The following is a 16883-nucleotide window of genomic DNA, read 5'->3' as shown; positions in this document are numbered from 1 at the left end:
AATTGACTAGACTGTGGGATAGCTCTCCCAATTTTGGCACAATTAGTAATTACTGTTACTGACGTAATTGCATAAATGTACAAGACACTTGGATAAAACTTTTTTTAAATGACATAAATAGGTTAATGTCATTGCTGTCATAATATGGTTGGGGAGGGGGACGTGTCCAGTCTGCTTTTTTACCAACTCTGGTGAGCGAGTGTTGCAGAATATGCGGGGGGGGGGTGGAGTGGGAAGGGTGACGGTGTCTGATGCTGCTGCCTGCTGGATCCAACTCCTGGACATGCACAGGATGGTCCCGAACATAAGCCACTAATCTGCAGCACCTGTTGCATGCAAAAATTAAAGGCAAGTGGAGCCACCATGAGACCAGGACAAACAACATCCCGGGAAGGCCTGAAAAGGCTGAATTATGGGACAGTCCCAGGAAACCTGGGATGGTTGGCCACCCTGTTTGGGGGAGCCCTGTGTGTAACGGGAACGCCCCATCCCCAACCCTCAAGATGGGACCTCCCTCTGTGCCATAACCTCCCCCCCCCCGACCCCGGCTCCGATCAGATTGGCTGGAAGGCCTTGAGGGAGGGACTTCCTTTCCCTGGGGGGGGGTGGAAATCCCACAATTACCTCATTAACAATGCCCCCAGCATATTATCATTGAGGGGAAGCCTTTTTTAAAGCTGGTCAGCTCACGGCCAACTTTCCCCTGCGTGGGTGGGGGGGTGCGTGAGCAATACACCCTCTGTAAAATCTATCCCATGTATAAGGCTGGAACCAAATGGAGAGTGAGGTATTTCTGATAATAGTTACACTATATGAAAATTAGTGTTATATTTACAGAATTTAAATATTTCAACAGAGCGTAAGCAAGACCAACTTACTGTTTGTTTCTGCAATTCGACCTGCTTGTTCTCCCAATCTACAAGGGGTCCCTCAGGGCGCTCAGAATTCCTGTTTTCCTCAGTTTTTGATGGAGAGATCCATTCATCAGGAAGATTGATGGACAATGGTGGTGATCGTGGAGTCAGTGGAGTCACCGTTTCCTGAATGATTTTACGTTCCTGGTGAAAGGAAAGTTGGAGACAAGTGAATCACAGTTGCTCATAAGTTTAGACAAGTAATTTAAAAAAAGCTTTGCAAATAATTAATTGGAGATGCATACTCTGTAGTATTTATGCTCATCACTGGGTGTCACTATCACATTTGGTAAAGGTATAACATTATATGTTGCAGCCAAAATACTTTCCGGAGTTTGTGGTGACAATGATGGTAAACTATCAGCATTCTGTCATTACTCCACAGAAACTAACAACAAATTCAGGAGTCCGCAGATGTGCAGAATATTGTGGAATCCAGAAGTTGCTGTTAGTGATTCTATGCTTTTCCAGAGTGCATTGTTGATTGCTCCCAGACTGCAACCAATGGGAAATGAATGAATTGTTGAGAACTTCCACTTTAAAGTTATTAGTCTCACTGGTAAAACTTTGAAAAAGTTACAAAGATAAAAGCAAAACACTGCGGATGCTGGAAATCCAAAACAAAAACAAAAATACCTGGAAAAACTCAGGTCTGGCAGCATCTGCGGAGAGGAATACAGTTAACATTTCGAGTCCGAATGACTCTTCAACAGAACTAAGTAAAAATAGAAGAGAGGTGAAATATAAGCTGGTTTAAGGGGGGCTGAGTTTTTCCAGGTATTTTTTAAAAAGTTACACCTTGTTGAAAGAGATGCAACTGGATTTTTAATTGAGATGTAATTTGGATTTTAATGGAGTACTAACTTCATAATTATTGCTAAACACCCTCACTCCCCCTGAATAACTAATTTTATATTTGTGAAATGTCAAATTTCTCCACTATGATAAAAGAATTCTACATATTGCTAAAATAATATAAACAATTTTTTTTTAAAGTGCACATACACCTCCTTCATTTTTATTCCTGTGGTGATAGCAAAAAGGTAATGTTCCTGGGCTAGTAATCCTGAGGCCCAGATGAATGGTCTGGAAACAGGAGTTCAAATCTTACCATGACATCTGGGAGAATTTAAATTCAAATAATTAATAAGTTTGGAATAAGAGAAAGCTAGTCTCATTAATAATGATCATGAAATTACTGTAAAACTCCATCTGGTTCACAAATGTCTTTCAGGGGAGAAAATCTGCTGTCCTTATCTGATCTGGCTTACATGTGTCTCCATACCCACAGCAATGTGGTTGAACTGTAACTGCCCTCTGAAATGGCCTAGCAAGCTACTCAGTCGGAGATGGCTCATCACCATTTGTTCAAGGGCAATTAGGGATGTGCAATAAATGGTGGCTTTGCCAGCGATGCGCACATTCCAAGAATGAATTTTTTAAAAATCTATCATTAGACTTCTGAAAATTTGGCATGGGAGTCTTTTTCTTTCTTTTCACCTGAAGTTATTGACTTGTGCTGGAGAATGGTTCACGAGCACTATTCACTTTCCAATACCTCTTTTGAGTATCCATTTCTCACATGCCAGCCTCGATATTAAGCATCAGTTGACTATTTGACTTTGAGGTATATCATAGCCAAACACAATCCAGTCCTCGCTTGAGAGATGATCATCAATGGGCCAAATGCCTTCCTTGTGGCTGCTTATGTTATGGCATCTTTGTGAGCTCACGTTCCTACTGAGATGACTGGGAAGCGATGTAAAGGTAATCTGGCTGCCCCTTCCTCTCCCTAGCTCATTGTCAGTGAGGATACCCTACTGATGTTACCCTGCCCACATACAGGGGTAAACCTTCCTGCTCTCTGCCACACCACACAGTATTTGCTCACTGAGGAAGTACAAATTATTGATTACATCATCAGTGGAATTGCACATCGAGACCGATCTTTTAGTAAAAGCAAAGTGATTTTAAAATTGACAGTATAGCATTAGATCACAAATCAGTAATTTGATTCCTTTCTTACCTCTTCATGGTATCGACGTTCTTCTTCCTCAACCTCTCTCTGTGCTTTCTCCCATTCCTGGCGGAGTTTTTCTTGCTCCCTTCTGTATCTCTCCTGTCATTGGGTAAAACACTTGTGTCACTTATCATTGCCAGTCAGTAAGTTAAACTTGAAGGAACAGATCAGCTACGAAGCCTTCCTCTCAGAGACTCATGCCTTTGTCTCTTTTGGTGAAAACTGTCATTAGATTAATTATTAAGTGATCTCTTTGTAGCTTGTAATGAAATTAATGGAATTTTTACAAGTTCATTGCTTTCCCAGTAATTGCATTCAATATTTCAGAGCAAGTCCAGTCAAGCAAGACCACTAAATATATTTAAAGATCATTAGCTAGAGTGAGAATTATAATCACATTCAATGTTGCTGCCACCACCAAATTTAAAATACTTAAATGTAAGATATACTTACAAGTACAGGTACAGTCCACCCTAAAATAAGTTGAGTACTCAGGAAATATTTAAGAACAATATTCACACAACTTTACAATTATGTAGTTAGAAAATATTACAGTTAAAGACCCCACATAAAAATGTTCCAAGGTGTTTAATCTTAATGCATTTATTTATCCCCTTACTTAGCCCTGTGAATCCTCATATTTAAAATCAGAATTGGAATTTGGATCAACTGGAAATAATTATGACCATTGTCATTGAACCACATGCTGACTCTCAGATCTTAGTACAAACATTTGATATCCCATTGCCTTATTGTAGTATCATGATCACAGACGAAGACTATTGAGTACCAAAGTTTAAGTGCTGCATGATTAGCACATGCATGGCTGTTAGCAATCGGCCTGCCTCATAAAATAATTCCATGCACTAGAAAGGTTTGACTAAATTATGACATAATTATGGTTAATTAGAATCTACTGTAGGAGGGCATGTGGTAATTATCTCCTGATAGTTCGGATCGGAAATTCAATTTATGGAGAGCCATGGATGGAAACTCATGTTTTAGCATGTGCAATGTCAATCTTAAACTGGGGTTATTGTGTCGAATTTGCAATGGTACTACCATGAAGTCAGCATGAAAATTCTCATCTAGACCAGCCGAATCACATTTATTTGACTTCTCCATCTCGAGTAACATCATGATTGTTGGCTTCACAATGCATGGCATAGTGCTAGCTTCACTATGATAGTTGAGTGCCTCAGAAATCAACTTATGTCATGACGTGCATTGTACCGTATCTACTACTTAACATGTTCTAATTCATACAGGCAGCTGGATTTAAGTAGATTTACACCCATGAATCTCTAGGGAAGCTGGCATTAAAATTGGTTGCTGCCAGGTGGGCTGAGTTTTTCCAGCACGTTCTGTTTTTATTCCAGATTTCCAGCATCTGCAGTGTTTTCCTTTTATTTTAGTGTTTTAATTCACTGCCACTTCTCTTCCATGAATGTCTACCTTGAAGAAGTTCTGCTCTTCTCTTTGATGGGATTTCCGGTTATCTCTTTCACCTTGTTCACATCCATTGCTTTCCATTTCCTTCCTAGTGTTTGCCTTGTGTTCCAAAACATCTTTGTCATTTAATCTCCCCCACCCTTCAACCTATCCCTGACCTTCTTCTTTGCTCCACTTTCCCCTCCCCTCTTTGTCAACAGCATAAAACCCATCACATCCCTACCTCTCTTCAGTTCTGAATAAGGGTCATATTGGACATGAAACGTTAACTCTGTTTCTCTCTCTCAACAGATGCTGCTAGACCGGCTGAGATTTTCAATTTTTATGTAAGATTGGTTGCTATGGCTCAATCTGAAGCTTGAATGATGACTGCATTTTTAGAGAAAGGCAGGCTAATGTTGTCTACAGTAATTAATGCCCTGCTAGTGTAAGTGAGATAACATTGCCTAAAATGACTTACTTGTGCCAGCACACTCCACACAAGAGTATTTAATGAAGGCAGCAATTTACTGTTTTCAGTACACTCACAGAGTGGAGAGTTCGCATCTTTTTCAAAGTTTGCACATGGTGAATCAATGCTAAATCTTCCTTTAAAATTCTCCCCATCCCTTCTAAAGTGTTTCATGGGTGCCAACTGCCCTCAGCACCTGAGCCAAAGAGCCATTCTCAACTAAGAACCTAAACCATTGAGCATTGCAGACAACCCCAGTTTGTCCTCACACATGGAAGAGTTATTAGATAGCAAGCAGGAATGCAAACCTTGGCTAACCTATCCTTGCTCCTGATTGGTGAGGATAATTATAGCACTACATCAGATAGCAGTTAACAGCCACAGACCAGGGATCATAGCTGGGAGCTTCTTGTTCTATTTGTCTGAGTTCTATTGTTAGCCATTACATTTTTTTAGTCAATTCAGAAACTTTCCTTCTCACGTCTTTTTTTTTCTTTTTGGTGGTCCTAAACCCCACCAAACCAAGTTGTCACGAGAATATGCTTTGAAACCATTATAGACATTGGGATAACAGATTACAATTATTGTCACATATTTGTGAGTGTCCATGATGTATCCTCCACAGAACTAACACTTCTAAAGATGAGGTAATTACAGATTCTGACCTCTGTGAAATATTTGGGGTTTATACGTTCAGGTGGATCATCGGCCCACATTCCCTTTTTTTTATTCACTCTTAGGATGTGGGCATCACTGCCAAGGCCAGTATTTATTGCCCATTCCTAGTTACACTGAGAAGGTGGTGTTGAGATTTCATCGTGAACCACTGACAATTTTTCTTTGTAGTGATTTTATACAACTGACTGACTTGCCTTGACAAATCAGAATGCAGTTAAGAGTCAACTAGCTGAAGGATCAACTTAATTTAAACAACTGTAATAAATGATTAATGCACATATGTAATATTGCTGAAAGTTTAATTCAAGCAGCCCTGGTAAAAGTTTGGAAATCAGTCGATTAATCATTCTTTCAGTTTGTTTCCATTTTCACTAATCCTCAGCCAAGCCGTCATGCTATTGCAATGATAATTAGAGTTTCACCATAACAGTCCATGCTGTTCTTAACCATGATGCCTTACCTGTTGAAAATCAGGAGCAATTATTTAATTCACATAAATTGATGCACGCCAGTTGTTCTGTATAACTGATTAAAATAGCTCAGCAGAAGCTCCCTCTCACTGTCAACTGTGTCTAGTAACATTTTTACTCCTGATTGTTGAGTTAATGAGGGGCATGCAGTCATTTACAAGGTTGGAGACAGTGAATATCATGAAAAACATGCTCCATTAGCTGTTCACAGGTTAGACAGTTTAACCACTTATATGAGTATCATACACTGTGCAACACTTTAAAGAAATACTAAGCAAAGATGATGGCCACATGGTACATGAACACATTTTATGTGAAAAAGATAAAAACTGAGATCATGCAGGAAGTCACAAATTTAGCTGCTACAATTTCCATCACCTCACACAGCAACCACTTCTTAACTAACTTTCCCACTGAAGCAGAACTTTCAGCTTTTTTTGAGGAAATTAGTCATTCATGTTCCTATGCATTTGCAAATGCAATTACTTACTGCAGTAGTCAGCAAATTACTGTTAATGTGAAGCTTTGTACTTTTTTTATTCATTCATGGGATGTGGGCCTCACTGGCTGGACCAGCATTTATTGCCCATTGCTAATTGCCCTTGAGAAGGTGGTGGTGAGCTGCCTTCTTGAACTTCTGCAGTCCATGTGGTGTAGGTACATCCACAGTGCTGTTAGGAAGGGATTTCCAGGATTTTGACCCAGCGACAGTGAAGGAACGGCGATATATTTCCAAGTCAGGATGGTGAGTGACTTGGAGGGGAACTTCCAGGTGGTGGTGTTTCCATGTGTCTGTTGCCATTGTCCTTCTAGATGGCAGTGGTCGTGGGTTTGAAATGTGCTGTCTAAGGAGCCTTGGTGAGTTCCTGCCACGCTTAGGGAGGTTTAAAGGAGCAACTGCAGTGCATCTTATAGGCAGTACAGCTTGTAACATTACCACAGAATGGTATGAATAAAAAGGAGCCAAACTACTGAATAAATTTTCTAACAAAGTAAGATTTTTAAAATATATATTGGTGCCATTTTTTCTAAATCCTCACCGCATCATGTTAGTTCCTCACACTTAAGTCTTTCTTGGTGAAGAAGATAGGTCAGTTGAGCCAACAGATGTGCTTGTGAATGCTATCAACACCACTTCTTACATGAGAAGTCATAACCAACATTCCCTTTAAAATTTAGTTGTTGCATGCGGCCAGATTTTTTCAGTGTGTGATTCTTTTAACTCCTAAATTAGCTAGCATGGGAAAAGGCCCGAATGTTACCATGGAAGCTGCTGTGCAGTCACACACCATGCAGCATAGTGGGAATGTTGGTCAAAAGCTGTATGGACAGTGCTTACAAGGTCTGCTAGCTTGTTTTTTATTCCTAAGGTGATCCATCAAAGCAAGTGTTACTTCATTTCAGGGGAGTTATGAGTTTGAACATTAGCAAAAACTAACATTCAAATTCAGGTTACCCAGTCAAATGGTCTAGAAATCTTCCTAGGAATGCTGATCTTAAGCAATCACTGGAGAAGATGGGCTGGATTAAATAAATTCATAATTGCAGGTAGGTCAATCTCAACTCAGTAAAATTTATACCAAAATCAAATTTCCAGAAATATATTTGATTGCATTACAGTAATTTGCTCCCTACTGTAGCAATTTCATTTCAGTTTTTCATGGTTCCAACCTGCCTAGCAGGACAGCGATGTACTTCATTTCTTTCATTACCATCTTCTGGTTGGCTAATCAGAACCATGTTTGTGAAAAAACATAGATGAAGGATTAGTGCTAAGAGCCTTAACTGGGGGTGCACCACATCTACCCAAACCTATATGACAAGCAGCAGCAGAACAAGCAATTTGTAGCAGAGGGTCAATGCAAGTTGTGTTAATGTACCTGGAGCAAGCGTTCCTGCTCTTTCTGCCATCTTTCCTGACGCTTGCGTTCTTCTTCTGGGTCCCAATACCAGCGGTCAAAACGCTTAGGGAGATTTAAAGGAGCAACTGGGATCTAACAATCCACATCAAGAAAAAGTTGTGTGACAGATTGATGTTATTTCATGATTTGAGAAATTTCACTTAAGGTGTTATTTCCAGTAAGCAAGAGTAAGAATGATAGCGACTGTGGAAGGCTGACAAAAAAATTAAAGCCAGGATAGGACTAATTGTCATCAAAAAATTGAAGTGGAAGTTTGTTAAATATTAATGCATGTTTTTATAATGAAAGATGTTAGGATGAAACCTATAGTCATTCCTGATTGTTATGATTTAATTTATGTTCTCATACAATAATTCTTATCAGATGTATTCGGAAAAGACAAGAGTACTATGAGCACTAATGATCTTTATCCTTTTTTCCCCACTTTTGAAGTGATTATTTTCCTTTGTCCTGGGCATAGTCAAAGGAATTGGGATATGGTATGTGTCAGAGTCTCCACCTGCTTAGGAGGCACAAAAGAGAAACAAGGCATGGCTCATTCAATGACTCCCTTTCATGAAGTCTCCACTACATGGCACACTTGAGATTAGCCACTTTACATAAAATAACGTAGCATCAACTGAAGCAAGCCATTTAGCCCAGCTGGTCAATGCCAGTGTTCCAGGTCTATTCGCGTCTCCACACACTCTTTTATCTCTTCCTCTCTACTCTGTAGGCGCAGCCTCCCTCTTCCTCAAATCTGCTGTCATCGCCCGACTGCTCAACAAATCCCACCCTTGATCTCTCCGTTCTTGCAAACTACTCTCCATGTCCACCCTACATTTCATCTCCAAAGTTCTGAAATGTAATGTTGCCTTCCAAAGCCATTCCCATCTTTCCCAGAACTCCATGTTTGAATCTCTCCAATCTGGTCTCTGCCCTTGCCAAAGTTGCCTTTGGTGAGGCCAAAGGTCTAGCTTTGCCACCCCCACCATATATCTCATCTACATGCTGCCCCTCAGCAACATCATACAAAAACACAGTGGCCTGAATTTATACTCTCATGTTGGGCGCATGGAGTCAGCAGAATCCCCGGCTCTGCAAACCAGACTCTCGAAAGAGTGCCGCAGAAGTTTGGATTTTAATTCCAGAGTCGGGGGGGCGGGTGCGGGGTGTGGGAGCCTTTTCATTCCGTGCCTGTTATCGCTGGAAAGATTTCATAGGCAGACTGAGGGGCTGCTGGGCGCAGAGGCGGGCTGGACGAAAGGCCCAACTCACTGCTCCGGCACTTTGTCCCAGCTGTGAAAAGAAGATTGAAGCAAAAAAAAAAAACCCACCCACCCCCATGGCCCTTCATATCCCCCATGTCAGCCTATGTCCCTCCACCTACCCCCACCACCCCTCATACCCTCCAATGCCAACCTATGCCCCTCCACCCACCCTCCTATGGTCCTTTATAGTCCCATGCCAACTTAGTGCCAACTCATGCCCCACACCCACCATCCTTTTCCTTTACACCCTCCATGGCAACACAGTATCCACCATGGGGAGTCTTCAGGACCTATGCTGAGATTGAATAAAGTTCTTAAGTGTCTATTTATGAATTTACTATTTTAAAAAAAACACTCTCATTGATAAAAACCCATTCACTATATTTAACTTCCTTTAATCCCTTATAAGAGCAAACATTTGGATTCATAGTCCCACTTCAAAGATTTTGTAAGCACTTGGAGCTGTCAATCATAGCTGTGAGCTGACAGGCACCCCACTATGATCATGATCAGTCATGCAGCACTAATCCTGTAATAGTAACCCTCAGGTTGTTGTCAACAGATTGACTGAAATAGCAAGCACTGATTTTTTTCAATACTGCAGACTTTTTTTTCCCGAATAATTAAAGGCAGGAGATTTAAATGCCTTGGCAACTTGACAGCTCCTTTTGACAGCTCCCTTTGATAATTCCAATGAGCCTGGCAATTGCAATGGCTTTATGCACATTTTGTGCACATTCATGTCTAACTTTTAACAAACACAAAGGGCACTTGGCCTCTCGCAAAGGGCATATCTCCCAAAGGACATCTGACCTCCCACAAAGGTGTCCCAGGACCATTTCCAAAAGGGTACCTTACCTCTCTAAAGAGCTCTGGTAAGTTTATACCTTCTCCTACTAGGTCTAATGTGCACAAGTTGTATTTCCCACTCCCTCCTTGTGAAAATCAGGCCAGACTGAAGGCAGGTGCATTTTAATGTGTGCAGCTGCCTCTGTGAACCATTGATGTACAAAGTTCAACCCGCCCCCATTTCCCACCCCCTGTGAAAATGGTGGGGGCCCGGTTTGGTGGAACCAAACCTAATTGGCCTTCCACGCTCTAGCCTAAATTTGAGGCCATCCAAAACCCTGCACCTCACTTCCCTCCCACACCACCCCACCCATCCCCCCACCCCTGCCACCCCCCCGCCTCCCCCCCCAACCCTATGTCCTTAATCACACCAAGTACTATTCACCTATCACCCTTGTACTTGCTGATCTACACTGGCTCCTGGTCAAACAAGACCTCAACAATGAAATTTACATCGTTGTTTCCAAATCCCTCCAAGGCCTACCCATCCCTACCTCTATAATCTCCGCCTGCCTCACAATCCTCTGAAATATCGGTACTTCTCTAATTCTGGCCTCTTGCATTTCCTCAACTTTAATTGCTCCACCATTGGCAGCCATGCCTTCAGCCACTTAGGCTCTAAGTTCTGGAATACTCTCCCTGCACATCACCACCTCCCCACCTCACTTCCATCCTTTAAGATGATCCTTAAAACCTACCTCTTCCATTAAGCTTTTGATCATCTGCCCTAATGTCACCTTATGCGGCTCTGTGGAGGGCGAGAAGGCAGACAGGTTCGGCTGCAGAGGACTCAGATGAGGACCTCGATGGGATGGAATACAGGGCAGCACTGAATGGGCATGCACACCGAAATGCTGGGTGCATTGGATCACCTGCCAGACAGTCTCCTGTCACTGTTAAGGAGCGTAGCAGAGTTCAGCTCCAGGTTAGTAAAGTTTTACATAAATTTAACATTACCTCCCTGCTTTTGCATTTCATTCCTCTAGAAATGAATTCCAGTTCTTTGTTTGTGTTCCTTATGACCTTATCAACTTATATTACTACTTCTAACAAATCACATATCTGTATTCTGAGATCTCGTTACTCCTTGACCTCATTAGTTTCCTACTTCCCAAGGAAAATGGTCTCCTTATTCCACCTATCAAGATCAATCACCTCACATTTTGTTACGTTGAATTTCATTTGCCTTCGATCATTCACTCTGAAAGCCTGCATTTTGGTGCAGCTCTCCACATTATTAGATTTGGACGCCAATTGGATATTATCTGTAAATTTCGACACAATGGGCGGATTCGTCCCAAATTTGCACTAAGTGCGCTAGTGGGCGGGTAAAATGACGTTTTAGCCACCAGCCGCAATGGCGGGTTTTCACGCTGTATCATCCCAAACCCGCCTCATTATTTATGCACTCCTGGGAAACATACCATTTCCATTGTGGGTGAGCTCTCATTCACCCACCCGCCTTCACCCCACCGCTGCATCACACCGGGTGCCATATTTAAAGTCCAGCCGCAGGCGTACATCTCAGTGCTTCCAGACCACCACTGCTGCATGTAAGACATGGCCCTGAAACTGAACAAGACTGCAGCCCCCAGGTTCAGCGACACATCCCTCGAGCACCTCTTGGATGCTGTGGCGGCCCGCCGAGATATCCTCTACCCCCGCCCTGGCCGCAGGAGGGGCAACAACAGCGCTAACCCAGCTTGGGAGATGGTGGTCAGTGCCAACGGCCTTCAAAAGAGGACAGCCACCCAGTGCCTCAAGAGGATGCATGATCTCCTCCATCCAACCAGACTAAGTCACTCTTCCCATCACTCTCAACTCACACACTCACAAACCCATTACACATCCACAGGGCCCTCACTCACTGCCAATGCAAGGAACATCACCATTCACTCTCTCACACACGCCGTCATTGTCCTCATCCCGTCCACGAGACCACTCACCACCCACTTACTTACCATCTGGCCTGGCAGGTATCCTGCTTACACTTTCTCCATATCTATTCATGCAGGACAAGCTGGCACACAACAAGAGAGAGAGGTTGCAGACCAATGGCAGAATGCCTGAAAGAAAGGCCCTCATGGACTTTGAAAACAGAACCATCCAGCTGGCCGATGAGGACCTGGACTGGTCATGTGCCGATGTTGAGGTTAGCAGTCCTCTACCAAGTGAGGGTCCAGCAGTGCAATATCCATCAGACAACCATGCCATGCGTGATGTGTCCTCTTTCTCAGGCCACTGCCATGCACTTATTATCTCCTCTTGCTTTCACAAGCACACCTGCCAAACAGCCGACAGAGCTCATGACCCAAGGCCTCCAAGCAAGCTCCGAAGAAATCTCTGAAGAAGAATCTGAAGGCACCCTCCCTAAAGACCCATCACGGCGCTCACCCACACCCTCCACCGGCGCAGAGACACACACCTTGGTGGAACCAAGCTGTAGAGTAGCCCCGGGATCACAATCTGGTGAGCACATTGCACCGTCTGATCCACAGCAGATGGAGACAGGGACTTAAAAACAAAAAACTAATGCGGATGCTGGAAATCCAAAACAAAAACAGAATTACCTGGAAAAACTCAGCAGGTCTGGCAGCATCGGTGGAGAAGAAAAGAGTTGACGTTTCGAGTCCACATGACCCTTCAACAGAACTGAGTGTAGTTAGGAGAGGGGTGAAATATAAGCTGGTTTAAGGTGGGGGGCGGGGGGAGAGAAGTTGAGGGTGGGGTGGTTGTAGGGACAAGCAAGCAGTGAACAAGGCAGAAGAGACAGGCGGAAATCCTGTCGGAGAACAGAGACAGGGACTTCCCAGGTTTCTGGCACTCGGAGGACTGCTGGAGGCCAGAACGTTGCTGAGTCCCAGTCAGATGACGAGCCTCTAGACTCGGTCATGTCACAGTTGCTGGAGCTGCAAAGGCAAGCTTGGGAACATTAGGAAGGGATGTCCGCTGCACTCCTCAGATTGCAAGGCACAATGGAGGAGCCCACCTGCCTTCAGTCTGAGTTGATAGCGCCGGCATTGCAACGCACCGAGGTCAACACTGGCAGGATGGCGGTCGCCATGGAGACCTTGGTCCAGGATGTCGCTCCTGCACTGCTGCGCGGGCACAACTCCATTGCTGATGCCATATTTGGCCTCCAACAGTGTGTATGCGAGAGGGGTGCTGGGCAGCTCCAACTCACTCCAGCTACTCCTGCCCCTCGAGGAGTCAGCCTGGGGCCCCAGGGCACCCATAGGGAGGAGGGTCAGCAGGTGCATACTCCGGGCACAGCCATCCAGATGACTCCGAGAGTGTCCAGCACATCCGACTCCCCTCTCTCTTGTGACCTCAGCAGCTCCAGATCCACAGGCCAAGGATGGTGCCGCTGCCACACAGCAGGGCCCTGAAAGCAGGCCGGGGCCCTCCAAGTCAGAGGACACCCACCAAGATCATCACAGACAGGGCGTCAATGAACTCTCAAGAATGTCTCCCTGCCTATGGCTCCTTGTTCTGTTGAGCTCTTTGTTCTCGTCACTCAGATGTGAAACATTTCTGCACAAGATAAAGCCAGGTGTCTCAGTCCAGGGCCTCTTCCCTGTGCTCTGTGCAGCTTTCAGACCACAGTGATGGTCCAGCCTCACACTCCCTGGAAACATTATTGATGCCTGCACCTCGACGGTGCTGGTCATTGCTGCCAAAATGTAGTGGGCAGGTACCATAGAGGTCCCTCATTCTCTCTGTGTGCTCTCAGTGGGGCTGGCCCCCATCACATCAGCATCTGTGACCGGTGATTGCTGTGCTCTTGAAGGGCTCAGGTGCTGAAGGACAAAGGATCAAATGCTTCTAAAGTTTCATGGTTGCGTCTCTATGATGTGACCCTGATCATGGAACGCAAGCGAGCTGCCCTCAGCCAGACAGGAGTCAGACATTCTCAGAGGCTATGTGAAGATTTACGGAGTGTCCTCACTGAATGTCCTCATCACCCTCCTGGAATCGAGGACTATTAGGGCGTCCACTGCGTCTCCATGACAGGAGCATTATCACAGAGGGTATTCATGCTGCCATAAGCCAGACTGGAGTCAAATGTTCACAAATGCGATATGAGGATCCACGGGAACACCTCACTGCATGTCATCATCATCTTCCACAAACCTAGCAGCTATGAGGGCACCCCCAGCGTGCCTGCCTCATCTAGTCAGTGCGAGGGCCTCATCCCCGTCATCATCGCCTCCGAGGACCCCCTCACCCTCATCCCCGTCAGTGTCCTCCTCATCAGAGGAGACATACAGCTCCTCCATCTCCTCCTCAGCCAGCTTGTCTCCCCATTGCAGCGCCACGTTGAACACAGAGATACAGATGCTACCACTGTGCCAGAAGACCTCTCTAGTTAGTATGTATAGATGCAATCCCAGTCCCTATCCCTCCACATGCAGTACATTGGAAACATCAAAGCATTACCATTGCTTCAACTTTTAGTCAATTATATTTCACGTATCCAGTATTGAAAAAATTATAATTCAAACATGACACTAAATTGAACAGTTGTATGTTCTGTTTGAGAGATGTTGCAACTGCATTCTTCTATATGAAACTGACTGCATGCATGCAGTGCTTTTAAAATGTGTAACCACGATTTGAGTCTCATATTTAGGCATCCAGTTCAATTGCAGTTAAAATGTCTTTGGAGTCTCATGTATGTCATAGGATTCCAACTTACATAAACATAGGAGGCGCCACAGGTAGCTAAAAAAAACAGCAGCATTGAAATCATTGCAAGGTGGAAATGGAGTGCTCCATTTCCACCAGCTGGGGGTAGTTAAAATTTGCCCTTAAGTTTCAGATATGCACATGCAGTATAGATTAATTCCACTTATTTTTGACTGGGCAAAGGTCTTTTCCAAGTTATCCCATTATAAGTCACCTTAGCAAAGTCCCTAAAGGGACAATCACTGAAGAATGTGATCCAATATTAACTTTTACATTTATCCCATGTATCAGAGGTTTTTTAATTCCGTTGATTGCTCTTTGCTTTTTTTTAAAATCAAAATGTGTAGACACCTTAGTAAGGTTGGAATGTATTTATAATACTGATACTTCTATTATCATTTTATTGAAATACAATATGAATGTGTTGCTTCAATACAGTTTCAGAGCCATTATAAAACATCTAACTGCTGTTATAGGACTAAATCTCGATAACTACCAGCAGAACATCAACATAAATCATCAGGGATTTTTCAAATGCTAAACCTAAAACAATGACCAGCAGAAGAAGTTCTGGCGGAGCCCCTGTACACCCAATTGTCATCACATTCAATTTTTAGTATCCTTTCTTTAAGAATTTCTGGTCCCATGCCAAACCATTTTCCCCACCTCATCAGGAAACCCTCCCCAAAAAGCCTTACATGACAACTGACTCTGTGCAGAAGCCAATCCATTTCTAAGCGGTGAAACTGGCTGAAAAATGTAAATAAGGCCAGAACCTGAAAATAGCTTTCTCAACTCTGGCCTTGGGTACACGCCCTGGGCATACTGCCAATATCACATGTGTGTTGGACCCAAAAAGAAATTCTTCTCTATAGACTTTGGAGTCTGCTGTTCCTAGTTTCTGTTAGGAACTGAGGTTCATTGAAAACTGCCTAGTTGAGGTTACATCATGTGAAGATGTTCAGTCACTCCTCGCTCAATGTTTATTACCTAAAATATAATAGCTTTAGCGGCAGAGTATTTAGCTACAAGTGCAAGTGCTAAAACCTGTACTTTTGAGCACTGAGAGAATGAGCCTGAGACAGGATCTTCTAAATTAAATGAAGTAATATATGGAATAAATTTAATGGGAAGAATTTTAAAGTAAAATTGTTTTTACTTTAGTTCAAAGTTCAAAATGGTAAATGTGAATTTAGGACTAAATCTAGAAGGAACGTTTCCACACATATTGCAACCAAAATTTGGAACAGGTTTTAAAATAGAGGAGATAAGGCCAGTTGGATACTGTGATGGGAGGGAGAACTGTAGGTTTTTCCTTCTGAATGTAAAAGCCAAGATGAACTTTCTGCATCTTGTGACTTCTGTTACAGATAAGGCTACTGTAAGCCAATCATCCAAATAATCAGTAGACAAAAAGATACGAAGATTTTCTGGTGTGCGAGATATATTCTGAGAGCTCAACTTCCAATGCAGAATTTCATTTTAATTAAAATGTATCACAATTTCAAAGGTAAAAATTTCAGAATCAAACCTGCGTAAGTCATGTGGAAAATAAACATTCTGCTCCAATTTAATGGAGTTTATCAATGAAATCAGGGATGAGAGGGTACATGAATCATGAACAGAAATGGTGCCGTTCTGGCAATAATTAAACGTGATGCAAAGAGTATGGTGGTGTTAGTGCACTGTGCCATGGAATAATGAAGTATAATTTCCATACAGTACCCCATTATAGCAAGATCCTCATCAAAGTGGGTTTACCATGGAGATTCACCAACATAAAGCCAGCAGTTTCCCCTTAGAGAAAAGGAGGGAAACCCAGAGGGTCCATCCCAGAGCACCCAGGCATGGGCCTGTGGCCTGGTAGATAGGACTGGTTCACGATACACCAAGAGCTAAAAAAATGTTCATGAAGAAATCATAAAATAACTGTATGCTACTTCATTGTTTAAATTTGCAGAAGGACCCTATATAAAACATGATCAGATCCTGTAACTTTTATTGAAGGTTTAATTTAACATCACTCGTTTGTCTTTGAAAGGCATCATTTTTCACAATGCTGTTATTAAAATTGTTTGAATATTCAGCAACTTGGCTAAACAAATTTAAAAACATCACTATACACATGGTGCTCAATGATTCTGTACTGATCAAGGTGATTTTTCATTATAATATTGAAAAGCATACT

General features: G+C 43.0%; 1 protein-coding gene across 16 annotated transcripts in view; it reads right to left on the bottom strand.

Moving 5' to 3' along the window:
- Positions 1 to 16883, bottom strand: part of LOC144683641 (LIM and calponin homology domains-containing protein 1-like) — a 485528-nt gene that overhangs the window by 60470 nt on the left and 408175 nt on the right. For 12 of the 16 annotated variants that reach the window (XM_078546886.1, XM_078546926.1, XM_078546895.1 and 9 more), the window contains 3 exons: positions 7866 to 7979; positions 2941 to 3033; positions 879 to 1058 (listed from right to left, as the gene is read on the bottom strand). In XM_078546886.1, the coding sequence (XP_078403012.1) occupies positions 879 to 1058; positions 2941 to 3033; positions 7866 to 7979 (387 nt within the window). The remainder of the gene's footprint in view (positions 1 to 878; positions 1059 to 2940; positions 3034 to 7865; positions 7980 to 16883) is intronic. The other 4 variants (XM_078546934.1, XM_078546941.1, XM_078546950.1 and 1 more) reach the window with 1 other exon arrangement.

The sequence above is a fragment of the Cetorhinus maximus genome, chromosome 1 (assembly GCF_964194155.1).
Source record: "Cetorhinus maximus chromosome 1, sCetMax3.hap1.1, whole genome shotgun sequence".
In the NCBI taxonomy this organism is placed as follows: domain Eukaryota; kingdom Metazoa; phylum Chordata; class Chondrichthyes; order Lamniformes; family Cetorhinidae; genus Cetorhinus; species Cetorhinus maximus.
This window is presented reverse-complemented; position numbering and strand designations above follow the sequence as displayed.